The sequence below is a fragment of the Zootoca vivipara genome, chromosome 1, assembly GCF_965207765.1.
Source record: "Zootoca vivipara chromosome 1, rZooViv2.hap1.1, whole genome shotgun sequence".
Taxonomy (NCBI): Eukaryota; Metazoa; Chordata; class Lepidosauria; order Squamata; family Lacertidae; genus Zootoca; species Zootoca vivipara.
In genome coordinates this window covers 37,298,373-37,316,580 of record NC_142582.1, presented here as the reverse complement: position 1 = coordinate 37,316,580, position 18,208 = coordinate 37,298,373, and the positions used below count along the sequence as shown (strand labels likewise).

The 18,208-nt window shown below is 40.8% G+C and overlaps 1 protein-coding gene across 1 annotated transcript in view; it reads right to left on the bottom strand.

Annotated features, from left to right (window-relative positions):
- The window catches only part of LOC118083125 (von Willebrand factor D and EGF domain-containing protein-like), a 197,977-nt gene extending 180,072 nt beyond the window's left edge, over positions 1-17,905 (bottom strand). The window contains exon 1 of the mRNA XM_088661848.1: positions 17,748-17,905. Within this exon, the coding sequence (XP_088517974.1) occupies positions 17,748-17,847 (100 nt within the window). The 5' untranslated portion in view covers positions 17,848-17,905. The remainder of the gene's footprint in view (positions 1-17,747) is intronic.
- Positions 17,906-18,208: the final 303 nt, after the last annotated feature.

Sequence of the window (18,208 nt, the reverse complement as noted above, 5' to 3'; positions counted from 1 at the left end):
ATTATATTTTTAAAATTCACATGCCTTGAAATTAAAAAACAACAACAACCTAATATCTCCTAAAGGAGTCAGATAAAGGTGTTTCTCCAAGGAAAAGCCATGCTTTGCTCTCTATGCTTTTCTCTTGTTCAGACACATATTTGTAGCATCTGTGAATAGGGCACAGCATACAGATATTCATGAATTTGGATTTGCTTGTGCTATTATTCTCTCTGTGGTTGGTTTATATGCACTCGATTTAAGTTCTTGTCTCCTGAGAATTTGACTCTCAATACCTGAATTCACTTTATCTCTTGGAGATAACCTTACATTAATTCCCAAAGCGCTACTCAGCTGATAAAAATGAGAAGAGTAAGCACTTTGTAAGATGACAGTGAATAAATAAATATATTATGGCATTAGCATAGAAAGCATCGAGAATTTCTAAGTTTGTTTATTAGGGATGTTGTTGTTGTTGTTGTTGCTGTTGTTGTGTAGTTCAAGCAAAACAAACCAGTCCATCCTAAGAATGGCAGGTTTTATTATTATTATTTTAACACTATTTTTGGAAAATGTTAAATCTAGCATATTCTAATGCAAACCAGCACAAAATGAAGTTTGCATACCAAATAGTTCTCTTTCCCTGAGCATTTGTGGTTCCTGGGAGAATTCTAAATGCCAATAGTTTGCAGCCTTTCCCTGCCTCTTTTGGGTGGTTTCCCCCTATTACTTTCTAACTGGTGCACAAGGGCAACTCATCAAGCCTTAGCTCAGTTAGTGCTAGCAGCTGTCACATGATGGCCAAGTGTGCATACCCTCCTCCCTACACATAAAAAAATATGCAAGTTGGGACCTTGCACAATGTTTTGTAGAGGGCCCTCTACATTTGCTCTGTGTTTTGAAGGAAGAGACTTCATTTGTTCAGGAGTTGGCATGGAAGCTTATGTGTTCTCTGAGGAGCATTTTAGAGAGGTATACATGTCCAGTCCACCCCTTTGAAAGGACCACTTTTGCAGCTGGCCATGTATGAAACAAAGCTGCCCTAGAGTAGAAGAGAAATCAGTCTCACCTGGCCGAAATCCATACACCCCTCAGAAAGATGAAGCAATTTGATGGAGTGTAATAGTTCTGTGTGCTGCTCTGGTTCGTCAGAAGCGGCTTTGTCATGCTGGCCACATGACCTGGAAGCTGTACGCCGGCTCCCTCAGCCAATAATGCCGCAACTTCTGAGTTGGTCACGACTGGACCTAATGGTCAGGGGTCCCTTTACCTAATAGTTATTTACAATGTCCTGAGTGATCATTGTCATTTTGTGATTATAACCTTGCACGTGGTTGCAAAATTATGTGTAAATTAGATTTTAAGATATAATGAGCAATTCAATATGCCAACTGCATTATCGAAATGCCTGTAAAGGATAATAAAGGATCTAGGTATGTATATGTGTGTATGCCTTTGTTTTGGAGAAAGTTAAGCATCAGGAACATTCCTTTTGTGATCTGTTTCTGATATTCAGCTATGACATCACTTTTTACCCCTCAGGGAGGTGGCAGAGAAATGAAATCTCTGGAATGATGTGCAAGAAGGGCAAGCTTGTGTAACAATTCAATCACAGTTCTGCTAACTTTTATCAGCTGGGAAACAGGCCTGTGTACATCTGGCTGCCTATCTCTGGAAGATTTCACTAAGAATCAAATGGCTAGCAAGAAAGTGAGATCATCAGAAATATCAAGTATCTAGACATTCTTAACACTGTTTCTCGGTGTGTGGGTTTTTCCTTCTTCCTCTTCTTCCCAGAATTAATCTGCCAAGACTGCTGCTTGAGGAAAGATTTTTTTTTAGTAGTATACATTGGCCCATTATACACATCCCCCATGCTAATCGCCACCCTGGGAAACTCAAGCTTTATACAAGGCATGGAAATTGCTTTCTGTAATCACCCAGCATTATTTTACATTTGATTACTTGAAGGCTTTGGGAGCAAATATTATGCTTGATTACAGTTCTAATGTGTTTAAAGTAAGGGGCACTCATAAATGGAGAAGAGGCAAAGAGAAATACATCTAACATTTGCACTATCTCAGTCCAAGAGGCTCCGAAGGTCAGAGTGCCCTTTTCATCTAAGTCACAGTTGCTTCAAGATGGTATACTGATGGTATATCAGTAATTTATTATAAAAAAAATTAGAAGAGATGGTGGCCCCCAAACTTAAATTGATTGTGGATGAAATATTAGACAACGGAGAAATTCCAGAATCTTGGCAAGAAGCTCTGATAACCCTTCTTCCAAAACAAGGAGCAGACCCGAAGATAACTAAAAACTACAGACCAATTTCTCTGTTGAATACAGACTACAAAATTCTCACCGGGGTCTTAGCAAATAGGATGAAAATCATTTTAAAAAGAATTATAAGGAAAGACCAGGCCAATTCCTACCGGAAAGACAAATAAAAGATAACACTAGGATAATTATTGATTTACTGGAATATGCCGAAATGAATCCAAGTAAAAAAATAAGCAATGTTATTGGTGGACACCAAAAAGGTTTGAACATTGGAAATAGCTTTAATTCCATTCATTATTCTATCTACAAAAAGCAAAAAGCAAAGTTAATGATAAATAATGAAATTACAGAATACAGAGGGATTCAATATCGAGAGAGGGGTTAGACAGGGATGCCCCCTGTCACCACTGTTATTCATATCAGCATTGGAAAACCTTCTAGGAGCATTAAGAAAAGTGATCTTAACCGGACAGGCTTGTGTCAGTCTTGGATATAACTCCCCCCCCCCCTGCTCACCCTATTTTGCAGTGTCAGAGTGGAAGTGTTATTTATGTATTATGTTTCTTAAGAGAAATGTAGTCCAATGAACAAATGATGGATCACTTTAGAGTTATATAAATTATATAGAAAGCTTGCATTTGAGGGTATGTTTTCCTGAAATAAATAAATAAATGTTAGGCTTCCTTTAAAAAACAACAACACATAATCAAAACAACTCTGTGCTAGCTTTCATTGTCACGAATGAATGCAGAGTTCAAGTGCAATATATTTTGTTCAACAGAAGCTATAACAAAAATCCAAGGAATTGACATTAGTTGACAAATAACTTATTCTTGTCATTTTTATTAATCTTGATATATGAGACATATTATAGATTTGTCTCTGGGGTGTGTGTGTGAGAGAGAGAGAGAGAAATGGGGGTCTAAATTACACAAGGCTAGCAATATTAGTCTGTCTGCAGTGAAAATGACTACACAGCATGAACAACTGGCTAAAAAATATGTTCATTTGCAATCATTCAAATTATTACTCTTTAAGCTTTTGTATTTTCTCCCAGATAAATGGTAATTCTTGAAAACAAAAGAAAAATAGAGATTTGCTTCTCCTTTGACCAGCATTCTAAATATTCAGGGTGAGGTAAAAGTTTTTGGTTGAAAGTAACAATGTGGTTTATTTGTTGTTTTAGCAGAATTACAGTGTAATACTATGTGTTATTATGCAGAAGTCTTATTAGTGTGACTTATTTGCAGACAAGTGCTTTTAATTCCTAAGAAGGCAGTCAGCTTCCCTAGGGTGACATACTTACTACAGATATACTATATCATTGGATTCAGTGGAGCTACATATATTGTTTAACATTAATATATTTTTAGGGTAATGGTGAGGATACTTAAACACTGACATTGGGAGTAAGTCAGTTTGCAGAAGTCTGATTTACATTTTTAACCTTCTACCAGAAATTTATCATTTTCCTCAATTGGTGAAGTGGGTGCCACATGTACAACATCAAACAGGTCTAGAAAACTTGCAGAAGTTGGTATTTGTCTGCTAATGGGGATATTGTGGTGATAAATGGTAGCTCCACAACTTTTTTAAAAAAATCAAAATATCTTAATTGCCATTGGACAGAAAGTGGGTGTTTTAATAATTCAGTGAAGTTTTTGAATTAAATTGAATTTTTATGTAATAGACCTTAAGCCAGGGCCTTTGCTTCCTATAACACACAGCAAATTTATTTCACATACCCATTTTATTAAAATAAATCAGATAGTAATAGGGTAATTTGATAATTCAGTGAAGTCAAAAAGAAGACTTCAACCAAACACTTCAAATATATTTTAATAATGGAGAAAGAATAAAAATAGGTCTGTCTCTGTGTTCACCATCGAAAGAAATTACAACTTTAAAAAATACAGACTATGACTGTACCATCAAGCAATGGTTACCATACTTGTTCAGCGCATATACCTGAAACTATTTTTCATGTTTGAGGAATAAAGTACAAGGGATAACTGAGGAATTTAGCCTGGTGTTAGGGAGACTTATTCCCCTAGCAACTCCTGATTCCATTCCCACCAGAAGACAAGCTGTTGTCAGTCTAGTATAGCTGGCCCAGAAACTAGCACAAGTTGCCAGATTTACAGGTGTATAGGTAATTTAGGACACTTGGTCTAGATCAGGCATCCCCAAACTGTGGCCCTCCAGATGTTTTGGCCTACAACTCCCATGATCCCTAGCTAACAGGAGCAGTGGTCAGGGATGATGGGAATTGTAGTCCAAAACACCTGGAGGGCCAAAGTTTGGGGATTCCTGGTCTAGATAATAGAGCATTCTCAGGAAAATTGAAGTGAGTGAGACAAGAGAACAAGAGGAGAATTAATAGAGAGCTTTACCTATTCTCAGTCTGCTAGTATAGCAGAGGTTCAGCTATTAGGTTCAACAAGGAATTGCCCAACCAACTCGCCTGCCTTCTTACTTACAAACCAGCTCAGGGAGTGACACCGGCTGTTCGATTGCTCCTTCTTAGTTTCAGTGTTGCCATTGTAAAACTCAGCAAGGAGGAGGAGGACCTGGATAAAACTAGAATTAGGTGTCTTTCCCAATCAGCTTCCCTACCAGTTTTTCACCCAACCATTCCAATGGCACCCGTCACCATTAGTGGAAGAGGAATTCTCAGCAATAGATTAAGTCCTAGATGACAGAGGAATGAGCAGATTGAGCATCCCCCATTCCCCCCCCCCAACTGGTGTTGTGGGTTCAACAGGCCTACATGATGGCGGGCGGGGGGAGGTTTGTACATAGGATTATACAGGAAAGGAGATATGTGAAGATCACTTCTCTATCTTCCACCTGCGGAAGCATCCAGTTGGTGAGGTGAGAGCCTCCACAGGATCAGAGTCCTATCCATGAACAGAAAGAGCCCCTTCTCTTTAGAAGAGGATGTTTGGAGACAGAATACAGCTCAATGGTGGAGCATCTGCTTTGCAGGGAGAAGATCTCTTGTCTTCTCCAGATAGGGGATGGAGAGATCGCTGTCTGAACCTCTGCAGAATCCTCGTCAGTCAGTGTAGAGCAGACAATACTGAGCTAGAGGTTGGTGTAAGGCAGCTTCCTATCCAACTTGTGTTTTTGGTGCCATTACTGCCTTTCTGATTTTCATTTTAAATTCTCAACATGATTTAAAATACAAGGTTATGCACTATGACTCTACTGCTCTTGATGCAGACCACCACCAAATCATCAGGATTTCTTAACCTACATGCATGCTGTATGGCCACATCCCTTTCCCCTTTCCAGGTGTTTCATCACACACAACATGTGGTGTGAATAGGTTTCATTTACTGGTAACATCATTGTACTGTGTTTAATTCCAACTGCAGATTTCAGTTTCTCCACCATAAGCAAGGCAGGTGGCCCTGTGCCTTTCAGGAACAAATTCTATGGACAGGAAATAATTATTTATTACTGAAAACAGTATCATAGGAGATGAATGGGAAAGCATTGAAATTAGGTGCTTTGGGGTGTTGGATCTCAGACTCATTACATCATGCTGTTAAATTGGTATAATGATTTGAGATTTTTGCCCAAGGAAATGGGGAACTATTTAGCACTTTTTTGATTCAACAATAATTATTAGAACATCTGCTGTTGAATAAATTTCAATTGTGAATTTTCGTTTGCTAGCTGGGGCAACTAGGGAAGGCTTAAACGTTTCCTGAGAAAACACTAAGCACTTGAATACGGTATAAATTATGGAATGATATATTATTTTTACCCCAAGTGTATTCCTGATTTCTTCCTGCTGGGTTTATTAAAAACAACATTTTTATACGAGTTGGTAAAAAATGAATTAGATGATGTGAAAAAGTAACTAAACATGCATATTGATACACTTGAAGAACACAGGACAAGCTCTTCCCCTGCATACCGTATATATGTAATACACCTGCAGAGCCTTTGATCCACCAAGTCTATCACCTCCAAGCACCGGGGAGGGGGAGTTGTGCCTTGTCCAGTGACCAACAACCCACCTCTTAGTGTAGTTCCAGGCAATTGACCAAAATAGAAAATCCATTGAGCTTGATTGGCACAATACACAATACTCTGAAACGCCATTTGGCTTGGTATGTCTTGGTAGAGCCATTGTGGTGTACTGTAGTGGTTAGGTTCAGGTTCAGTGTTGGTCTGATGCAGTCGGGGGGGGGATTAAAAAATTCTCCAGTAGCACCTTAGAGACACAAGTTTGTTCTGGGTATAAGCTTTCGTGTGCATGCACATAAGAACTAGGAGAGCAGCTCAGCCACGAATCTCACTGGACAATCTTGGGCCAGTCATAGTCTCTCAGCCTAACCTAACTCACAGGGTTCTTGGGAGGATAAAATGGGGAGAATCATGTCTGTCACCTTCAGCACCTTGGGCAAATGGTGGGATGTTAAAGTAATAATAACAAAATAAGATTATTGTAGTGTGATAAAGCAGGTAAGACTTAGTCCTTAATAATGTGGTGTTGTCTGAGCATTTTATGGATTTTGTATTGTCAGAGTTTAAAATTTTTCTCTGGTTGTGTTGTGTTGTCAAGTCACAGATATTTTTTTTACTGTAAAAAGCAACTGATAAATGAAATATATAATAATAACAATATATAAGTTGTTCAGGCTGTACCCATACATGCTGATCCAGAGACTCAGCAACATAGGAAGTCAGACCAATGGTCCTTTCAGCTTAGATGGTCTACATTGACTGGCCGTGGTTTGGCATGTTTTCAGAGAGTGGTGTCTCTCAGTCTGACTTGGGAGTTGTGGTGTACTGAACCTGGCACCTTTTGTAGGCACCGCGTATGTTCTACTACTGAACTACAGCTCTTTATTTGTGGCAATGGGGATCTGATGCATGCATGTGCTTTGACATTCATTTCAGTTTCAGGGACAGCCCTTCGTGGGCATTTATTTGTGAATGTACAGCTTCCCCTTTCATTGAAATCAGTAAGGTGGCCCAAGCATGCATTACTTCTGTTGTGCTTCACATCACGGTCTTCACACAGCCCTCAGCTGGAGTGACTAGCCCCATTACGGACACAAGGAGACATCCAGAAAAAGAAAGGGGAAACAGAGGCTCATCCTTTCTCAACCCTATTACAAATATTATGAATTAAGTCCTGAAAATACATAGTTAAATTATTTCTTAGTACCTCAGGGGCAATGAAACAATGTTTTTACAGTGATGATTTGTCATGACTAATGTGATCCAGAATATCAATAGGTTTGGCTTTGGGGCTGAATTATAGTTAGGGAAGAGAAATGTCCCCTTTCTCTCTAAGATTAGCTACTTTGAAAGAACCTAAAGGCTTGGCTGCATGAGCTGGCATTCTACTGGCAGAATGCCTGGAACTGGGTTTTAAGGATTCAAAATTTGTTTCAAGGATACAATTTTTGACCTTCTGTCCTAGTTCCAGCACAGAAAACACTGGGGAGTGGGGGCACGCAACCCATGCTCCTTAAAAGCTCTCAAGTTCAAAAAGCCATTTGGAGAACTGTTAAAAGAAGTGTCATTCGTGTCCATGTGTTATATCCTCCTGATCGTTCCCCCCTTCCTTCTCTGAACATAAATAGACAGTTGCAGATATGTAAGTCAAAGACAAGGCTTGAGGGTGGGAATGGAAGTCTCTCCACAATTCTAGGCTTAACTTTGAACTGAGAACAATAGCCAGATGCCACTGAAATAAACAAGAAGCCTTCACTGACCTCCCTGGGGCACAAAAAGTGTTGTTGTTGTTGTTTAAGAAAATAACATTTAGGTTTTGTAAAAAACCACCACCACCACCACCACTCTACAGCCATATTCTTCTTCATATATATTCAAAAGTTTGGAGGAGTTTCTTCTTTGTCCCACCCTTGCCTCTGGGAAACTGACATTGTGGTTATTTAAGGAGATGTTGAACATTCTCTGTGCAAGTTCAGCCCTCAGGCAGAGAGAGTAGAGGTGCTTTGAAACAAAGAAGATTAATACTGTACTATGGTTTGAAGTGTTAATGAGCTGAAGTGCCCACATGCTCATGCAAATGAGAGTAATAAGGAAACAAGAGCAAGATGTGCTAATTGGCAATGGATATTGTGATGGGATATGGATAGGTATAATTTAAGTTTGCAGAGAATCCCTCCCATCCCACAATAAAACTATTTAAATCAGTATATGAGAGGTTTGTTTATATAAACAGCTGATGTGTAAAGACACATTATTCACATATGCCAGTCCGATCTTGTGCTCTCAGAATACACACACACACACTCCCCTCAGGGAGAATTTTTGGGGTGCCCTCATGTCCCCTTGACCTCCTGATCTCCATTACACATTTCCACCCACATCTATTCTCCAACAAGTGCTGCATAAGATATGGGAACAGAAGGCCCGGGTGGTGCTGATTGCTCCTTCTGGCTGGGCATGGATGTGGGAGCTTTTATCCCGGCAACATCACACACACCCAGCAACTGCCGCTTTGTCAAGACACGCTCTCCCAAGGCCCTCTCTTTCACTCAGATCCATGTTGGCTTTCTCTGACTGCGAGAACTTTGAATGGAGTTGTCTGAAGAGACTGCACCTCTCTCAACCAATTACAACCATCCTGCATTCCTTCCGCACAATGTCTATACCAGGCCAGCTGGAGAACTTCTGAGGTGGTCCTCAGGCAGAGCTATGTCAGTGTGCAAGCTGGCAGTTCCTGACATACTTGCCTTTCTACAGAAAGGCCCCAGCAAAGGACTTTGACCCAACACACTGAACCACCAGGCAGCAACTCTATCATCTATTCTTTCACTATTGGATGCTGAAGTGCTTTCCTCATGGTGCAGTCCTAGAGTGTCCACTTGGTGGCCCACAGTTTTCCTTCATAGAATCTGTTTTCTCAACTCTACAGAAGCCTCTCTTTGAACCTTTGGGCAAAATGTCACTTAAACTCTCATCCTTTAAAGTTCTCTTTCTAATTGCTGTTACTTCTGCTCGTAAAGTGCTGGAGGTAGGGGCTCTATCTGTAGCAAAGCTTTTATATATTTTCCATAAGAACATGGTGGTTTTGAGAACTGACCTCTCATTTCTACCCAAAGTTCTGCTGAGATTCCATGTTCAGCCAGAGTCAATTCTCAACTCTTCTCACTCATTGTAAAAGGCCTGGCACTCATTAGATGTGAAGTGTGCACTTGAGATGTAAGCCAGGACTAAAGAGTGTAGATTAACTGACTTCTTATTAGTTTCCTTTCATCCCACTTCCTTGGGCAAAAAGCTTAGCTCCTCCACCTTATCTAGGTAGCTTATACAGTAGCTTCTATTGTGATGGCATATGGAGGTTTGAAGCTTCCCCATCACCTTCTATTACAGGTCATTCTATTAAGCCAGCAGCCACTTCAGCAGCTCTCTGCCAATGCCCCTTTGATGTCTATCTATTGGGCTGCCACTTGGGCACCCCGACTACATTCACAACACACTACAAGTTGGAGGCTTAAAACATGTTCTTCCACCTTAGTACTGGGTCATTCCATAACAAAAGATCCAACTTTTTTGCCTATGTCATCCACTTTTCTCAACATTCTGTAGCCTTGTTGAATGATCAAAACTAAGTTTAAATCTGAAATGGTAGCTTTTTATCTCATCCCTTTTTATCTCATGTCCCTGAAGAGGTTTTTTTCCCTACCGCCTTGTCATCAAGGCTGAACCCTAAGCTCAACCTGATAGCCCAGTGAAAGCCCCCTAAATCTACCATTCAAGCAAGTACCAACTGTACTCTTTCTGCCCCCTCTTCCTTTCACCCATAGTCTTTAGGAAGCAGCCAATTAAAACAGTGTTTTGACAGACCACTGCAAATATAGTACAGCACACAAAACTGGGAAGATGCCACCATTGCAGAATAAACATTGCACTTTGGTCTATAAGCAGTGACACTATGTATTACAAATTTTGTTGGACTTTGAAAAATGTCCTAACAAAGTTGTGAGTGAGTGCTACATCATGAGAAGAACAGTGGGATTTTTGAGAGTCACTGAACTGATGAGATGTTAACATTACCTAAGGGATCGTGCATTGGGATTGCCAACAAATGAAGCTGTCAAGAGGCTATCATGATATAAATGCACCTGCCAGCATGTAAGATGCATCATATCAGTGAAGCCTACAGGTAATTTGCTGTCCAATCCAGAGAAGCTGCCCTCTGTACCTAACAAGGGAGTAGAATATACTTACCTGCCAATCAATGAATAAACATAAAAACAGCAAGAAAAGTCCTACACTTTCCTACAATTCTGTTGATATTATATTAGGCAATCAATTCTGTTTCTGCCATTTTAAGACTATTCCCCCCATGATTCTCAGAAGATGTCACAGAGCAATCAAAGTAATGGAAGTTGGGCTAGTCAAAGAGCTATGTGTCGGAAATAGGTTTACGTTAAACAAAATCACATAGAATCATAGAACTATAAAGTTGGAAGCTACCCCAAGAGTTATCTAGTCCAATCCCCTGTGATGCAGGAATCCCAACTAAATCATACATGAGACCTCAATATGTGTAACTCCTTGCAGAATAGCACGTGTGTATGTCCATTGCTTAGAATTATATGCTTGTTAATCATGTAATGAAGTCATCAATGCTGAGTAGACAAGAGGCTGACTGGTGGCCCATTGACAATTCTGTCAAGGAGCACTGTGGGCAGAAACCAAAGTAGTAGCTCTGTGCATGCAAGGAAGCTTCGGAGTTGTGTTTACAAAAGACCAGCTCTCACCACCACCACCTATAAGAGTTGCCCATGCTTGAGTGGGGAACCTTTTTCAGCCAGGGGCCACATTCCCTGCTGGGCAACCCTCTCGGGGCCAGATAATAGTGGTGGGTGCAGCAACACATGTGACTCTTCATACAATTCAGCCATGGAAAATTCAGATGTTTTATTCATTCACAAAAAACACCGTTATCACCACCCAGGCAAGTAAATACATTGTGTTCAAGAACACCTTCCAGCCAGACAAATCCACTTACGAAGGGCATGGTGAGATTAACACTGGCCAGATAGGGAAGCCAGCAGAGCAACGTTCAGCCTCTGGCCTGAGGTTCCTCAGCCCTGCTGTGAGTAGAGTCCAACATCCTCTGATTCCCCTCTCCTCTTCAACTAAGAGAAACCTTGCTGCAGGCCTATATTTCAGAAACCCGCCAAGGGTATATAATCCTATTATGAAAGCTGTTCCATTATCAGTAGTGGTATGAGCCTGAATCAGTTGGCAAAGTTCAACAAACAATGCAACAGTACATTTTAAACCCGTACTGCTTCTTAAAATTGCAACTTCCATGGAGGAATCCAAAAGGTGCATCTGTCTTTCAGGACATCTTCCTGGTTCCAATCATCTCACAAAGAAAGAAAATACAGTTTTGGAAAGAATATAAAGATATGTTGTTATTAAGGTTCACAATAGCATATGGTTTCCTATCCTTCTTTCTTTTTTAAATGAGAAAAAGAAAGAGTGCCACTGAATTCCTATTAAAAGAAGCCACACTTAAATCCAATATATATATACTGTATAAAGTTTTACAACATTCAACCAAAACAGAAACTATTAAAAGATCAGAGAACAAGGAAATACTGATTTAATTGTACAATTTAGTTTTTAAAAGTTGAAGAAGGAAATGGATGTGTTTCTGGAATTTAGCTTCAGGTTCTTTGCACAACATATAGCCTGAAGATCTTTTAAATGAGAGTATCCTGAACAGCGGATGAGCTGGTTGGACAGTGTTCTCGAAGCTACGAACATGAGTCTGACCAAACTGCGGGAGGCAGTGGAGGACAGGAGTTTTTTTTTTTTTAAACATACTTTTTATTAATTTTACAAAATACAAAAAAACAAAAAAACCGGTACATACTTAAACCCCTTTTCCACCTCCTTCCTACCCACCCACATGGGTCCTCCCCTGCCACAGAAGTATCCCATGTTTGTGAACAGTCAGAAATGGTCCATTTTATGCTTGGATTTCTGTCCTCCTCCCCCTCCCCTGACCCCAAAGCCCCCCCCTGCCACCAGGGAGCTCCAGCAAACCAGGGCAGTACGCAGGAGGACATCCATCCAACCATCTATTGTTATACCAAAAAAAGAGAAAAATAGAAATAGGAAAAAAAGGGGAAAAAGAAAGGGCGAAGAAAAAAAAGAAAAAGAAAAAAACAATACAAAACAGAAAAATTTTTCTTGCATTCATAGTTGAAAAACCATATTTTATGGGCTTCCCCTCCCCCCCTTCCCCGGTTTTCATCCCTTTTTTATCATCTGCAACAGTTTCTTACTTTATAAAAATACACCTTTGTATCTTATACAACTTATAAATCAATTGTTAACATTTTCATCTAATATTCAAATCACTGAAAATTCAAACTCCCATTTTCTCTTCCCGTGCCTAATTTTTTTTTTCTCCCTCTATAAGCCTCCATATTTTCACATTTTCCAAAATCCATTCACTTTTAAAACTATAACTATTCTCAATTTAACCTTACATCCCCGATTACCGGCTCCACCCCCCCCAATCCAGCAAATTCCAAAATCAGCAGACCAGTTATAAACCTGTTAATCCATCCTTATAATCACAACATCACTTTCCCTTCACCCCACCCCCTGTTTACAGTCTCTTGCCATCCAGGTCACCATACAGGACCCCTGAATTTCTTCTCTTCTCTGCATATTTTTTCCTTCTTCCCTGTGGGCGTTCTGGAGTTCCAATAATACCAATCGTGCCCCCCTCAAAGACAGGGCACTCCATCCAACTTTTTGTAGAGTAGAGTCATCATTTTTTTCATGGTGTGTTTCATTTTGTGTTGAATCATCACAGTCCTCATCTTCATCTTTTCCTTCCCCATCATTGTCATTCTCACATTGCTCTTTTTCAGTGTCAAAAGCTTCATCTCCTAGAAAATCATATTCCGCCATCACCTCCTGAAATTTCTGCTGTAACTCCTGTCGTCGTGTCTCCTCTTGACATAACTCTATTCTTGTTTCCCACATTAAGGTCAAAACAGACCGCTGGAACTCAGGGGGACACTTTTTTGTTGACATATTTCAGTCCTGCCAAGGTCAAAACTTATCACGTGGGGTGGAATATGATCACAGTTTATTTTCTCGACTCCATTTTAACAAGCTGGCTGCATTCTTCAAGTCTTGTTAACAATAAAGTTCGAACTCACATTTCACAAGCACTTAAGCCAAAAAAGAAATTCCACAAAGTCCAGAAATACAAAGTGAAGTAAAAATTGACTTATAAATCCTGATCAACTCACTGAATTGCCTAGGCTGCCGGCTCCCGAGGGAAAGAAAGGTTTTTCTTAGGCTTTACCTCATTGCTGCAGGGCAGTCATAAACCACAGTCTCTCTCCCCTTTTCACCCTGCATCAAAGGGGATATTCTCTTTGATGCCTTTGAGGGATCCTTTTGAATTACAAATCTTCTGTTTATGGCTTCGGGTTTCTATTTACTGTCTCTTTGTTGCCGTGGGGGGGGGGGTGGCTTCCTCTTTTCTCCCCTCTCTCCCAGACCAAATTGTTTTATAATCCAAATCGTGAGGTTACTTACAGTCTTTTCCAATCGTTTTATTTTCGGAAGAATCCAGCGCTCTCCGCCTTCGGCTTGAAGCTTCTCCCTGCTAGAATAACGTTGCCGCTCAAAATGGCCCCCGCGACTTCTACCCTCCTCGCTCCGGAGCTCTTATTAGAGCTAACCGAAGAGTTGGGGAGTCCGGATTGGGTCTGTGCCGAGCAAATTGCCCTCGGGACGCCCTTCCCGAGGTTCTAAGGGGCGCAGCGTTGCTCTCGCTGCCCTCCCCACTCCTAGCAGAGACGGGCCGTCTCGGAGACGAGACGAAACCCCGCCGATCGACGCTGGCGCTGAATCCGGAAGCCGCAGTGGAGGACAGGAGTGCCTGGCGTGCTCTGGTCCATGGAGTCATGAAGAGTCGGACACAACTAAATGACTAGACAACAACAACAATCCTGAACAGCAGTGTAATCATATCGTAATGGAGCCATAAGCTTTCCATTTGTATATTAGCCTATTTATAATAAAAATGTAAGAATGTCATCAAGCAACACCTATTGGAAAATTCGTAGTGTCACATCACAATCCTGGATTTACATGAAGTCAGGTTGGGACAGGGCAGCAAAAATGAAGGCAGGTTGAACAACTGCCTGACATGGCAGGGAGAAGGGGGTGAGACTGCGAGGAAAATGGCAGTTCTAAACAATGGCAGAGGTTTGAGTAAAGTAGCTTCACTGTATGTACCTGTAGAGTATTTGAGGGCTCTGCATCCTTTATCTCCCTCACATGAGCTGAAGAATGGAAGAAGGATAAGTTTGAGCACACCAAGAAGGGAGAGACACTGAAAGGGGGGATAGTGGCTTTTGTCTTTACACAAATATACTCCTGCCATTGAATTAAATGGTCAAAACATTGTCTTTATGTCATTTATCTGTTGTTTATCTATTTATTGCAGGCGACTGGAATACTACCGCCCATCCCCCAATCATGCCACACAAAATGCCGCGGAAATTTCTATACTCTTGTCTGAGGAGGAATTTCCAAACTCACTTTGAATTTTGGAGAAATCTGTTGGCAGCATTCACCAACACTAATATTATGCTTAATAATAATAATAATAATAATAATAATAATAATAATAATAATAATATTTTATTATTTATACCCCGTCCGTCTGGCTGGGTTTCCCCAGCCATTCTGGGCGGCTTCCAACAGAAGAATAAAATAATTGATTAAAGATTAAAGGCCTCCCTATACAGGGCTGCCTTCAGTTGTCTTCTAAAAATCTGGTAGCTGTTTTTCTCTTTGACATCTGATGGGAGGGCGTTCCACAGGGCGGGCGCCACTACCGAGAAGGCCCTCTGCCGCATCACAAGGTAACCTACCCCCAAATTGCATGTCATGTTAATCATATTTTTCTTTCACTTGTAGCCAGCATTGGGGGGGGGGAGATTAGTTTTGGGATTCTGACATGGGAAATGGGGGTTCCTTCATCCCTTGTCCCTGTTGTGATTTAGACTGGACCATGCTATTTTCAATGAGGCTACAGCCATAGGAGCTTTGCTCCCTTGCAAATAGCAGGTCTCCCCTGCTCCTTGCCAGAGTCATTATCCTGAGTAGGGCCTCCAAAATGGCTATTGAGCGGTGAAATCTTGCACTCAGTGGCAAACCATGTGATTAACATAACATGCAGTTTTGCCCTTAGAGCTGGTAGGAAAGGAAGGGAAATTCAGAATGAGGGGAAGACAGACACTGATCCCACATTCTCCTATTAATTGCTTACTTGTGGCTCAGCAGCCAGAAGTGGCCCAAAGGCATTTGTGGTGGGTGTGGGTGCGCGCACACACGCATGCGTGAGTGCATGCGCACACTGACCTGCATGTTTGGTTCAGTGTACTTTGGTTCTGCCTAGAGTCACATCTCCTACCTACACCCAAGAATCACCAGTAGCTTTTATTACTGTGTTGTGCATAGTGCTTAATTCAAGTAATAACTACAGAAAGCAGCTACAAACACTTTTGGTAACCCTTTCATGTTTCTTCTTGCACAAGGAAACATGAAAGTGCAAAAATAATGAGAGTTTCATTAATCATTACCCAGTCCTTGCCCTGTAAATGTTGCTGGAGAAAATCACAAAGAAAATGTTATTTCCTGCTCCTTAAGATTTTTCTCTTCTCCTTAATGAGGCATCTGCAGACAGCTACTTGGTTGCTTTCCCCCTATCCACAGTGGAATTAGCAGATTTGTTATCACCAGAATATAAAAGCAAACAGCATATGGTTTTGTTAATATCATCATAATGTCGCAGTGCAATCTGTCACAATGCAAACTCCTTCCAAGCAATTTCATTTGAGTGGAATACTCAGCAAGAAATGAAAAAAGGAAGGCAATCACGTTTCATAACTCTTTCATAATGCTCACCTCTCCCATCATTTGCATCTGTCCCAGTGTCTATAAATATTACTTTCATTGGATATAACCCCAGAAACGGAAATCAGTTGCCTCCAGGAATTAAAAAGTCATCTCCCCTTGGTGTAAAGTCTTTTCTATCAGATAAGTAACCACTTATACTCTGGCAACCCTTCAAAGGGGTTTAGAAATTAGAGACACTGTTTGAAGATCAAGGAGATAAGGTGGTTTGCCTTGTTTTTAGCCCTGGAAACCTTCCTGGGTGACCCTTTGAAATTCAAATGAAGGATGCTTTAGATAGCTCTTTCTCTATACAGTATATGCCAAATGAATGCTACCCATTGATCACTTTTGAAATCAACAGACGGTCCAGCACTTGCAACTTATTTTCTGAAATACTGCAGTACTGTATATATTTGGCAATAAGGAGATTTGCTTAGCGTACCCCATTCCAGCTATGGGTGCACATAGCCTTTTATGATTCAGTCGCACTGATCAGCTGCTTTGCAGAGATGGAGGACTGCACAGAGTCCTCTCTACTCCCATCCCTGAACATCCCTTAGCTCTGTGCTAAGGGCCTTTAACTATCAGGTTAATACATGCACAGCACTGGCAGCTGAATAACGGTGGAGAATTATGCGTGCACAATGATCCATCCAGCTAATGATGCACATGTGAATTGCCTGCATGCACATACATGTGACCTCCAGCAATGTGACCTTTTAAAATGCCATGCCCTCTCTATGATTTGAAGTGTTTTTTTACCTTCTGACTGTCCTTGCAGTATGCAACCTGTTAAACAGATGCTGTCAAAGTATCACGGTTACGGTAGCTTGTGCATTTTACTCTTTTTTTGTTGTCTGTCCATTATATCAATACTTCTAAACAGCAGCATCTTTTCTGTGCATTTAAAATCTGTATCCAGTTACTGGATAATTAGGTATTTCATTTACGAATGCTACCACCATCACCACAAAAATTACTTTCCTATCTTGAAATTTTATATTGCTAAGTAAGCCATTAAGACAACGGCATTTAAAAAGACAACACCAAAACATTTCTTCTTACAGGACCTGTTTTAAAGGGGTTTTAATTTACTCAATTTAAGTATTTTCCTGTATTTAACTCCCCACCCCACCTCTAACAAGCATATCTCAAAGATTTCTGTTTTGTTTCATTTATATGCTTTCAAAGAGAAATAACAAGATATACTAATACTTCAAGCCTAACAACTCTTTGAAGAAAATTCCATTGAAACAAGTAGGACTGGTGCTTATGTAAAAAGCATCAGAATGAAGTTAGAGTGGTGAGCGGATGGCTTGCATCCCTCAAAATCTACAGTACTACATTTAACTCTACTTCCAACTTACTTGGGAACAGAAATGTGCTGTTTTTGTTTTGCATAATTTCTGAGTTTTGGTGTAAATCCCAATAGGCAAACCCTTTACCCTTCCCAGTTCATTCTCCTTTGAGCTTACCACCAGCCTTCCCCACACCCCAGAAAGGACCAAGTGTTAAAAGCTCAGGATCCTTACCTAGTTCAGCTGTCCCAGGACCAAAGCTCAAGAAGGAACTCCAGGCAAGAGCTGAAGCAGCTAAGAATTGCAGGTGGAGGCAGAAGGGCTGCTGCTGCATGTTGTCCCAAGGGTATTGTATCCATACGTCTGCAGTTAAGAATGAACTTTTTTTAGAAGTCTTGGAGCGTTGCAGGAAGACGCATCAGCTCTCCTTTCTGCTTGTGCTCATTTTTCTTTAACTTTCTGTTCTAGGTAGGACTGACTGTTTTGCCAGTTTCTACTTTTCCAATAGGAACCCCCCTTCTCCAGTTATGAGCACACACCCTGGTCCGCAAAGAATGCAATCCACAGTCCAGCTGCATGCAGTCCAGCTGCTACAATTTACACACCCTTTAGCAAACACACACATACACAAATGGAGCAGTTGTTGCCATGTTCCCCGATGCTGACATTTTCAACAAATCCACTGGCAAATTCAA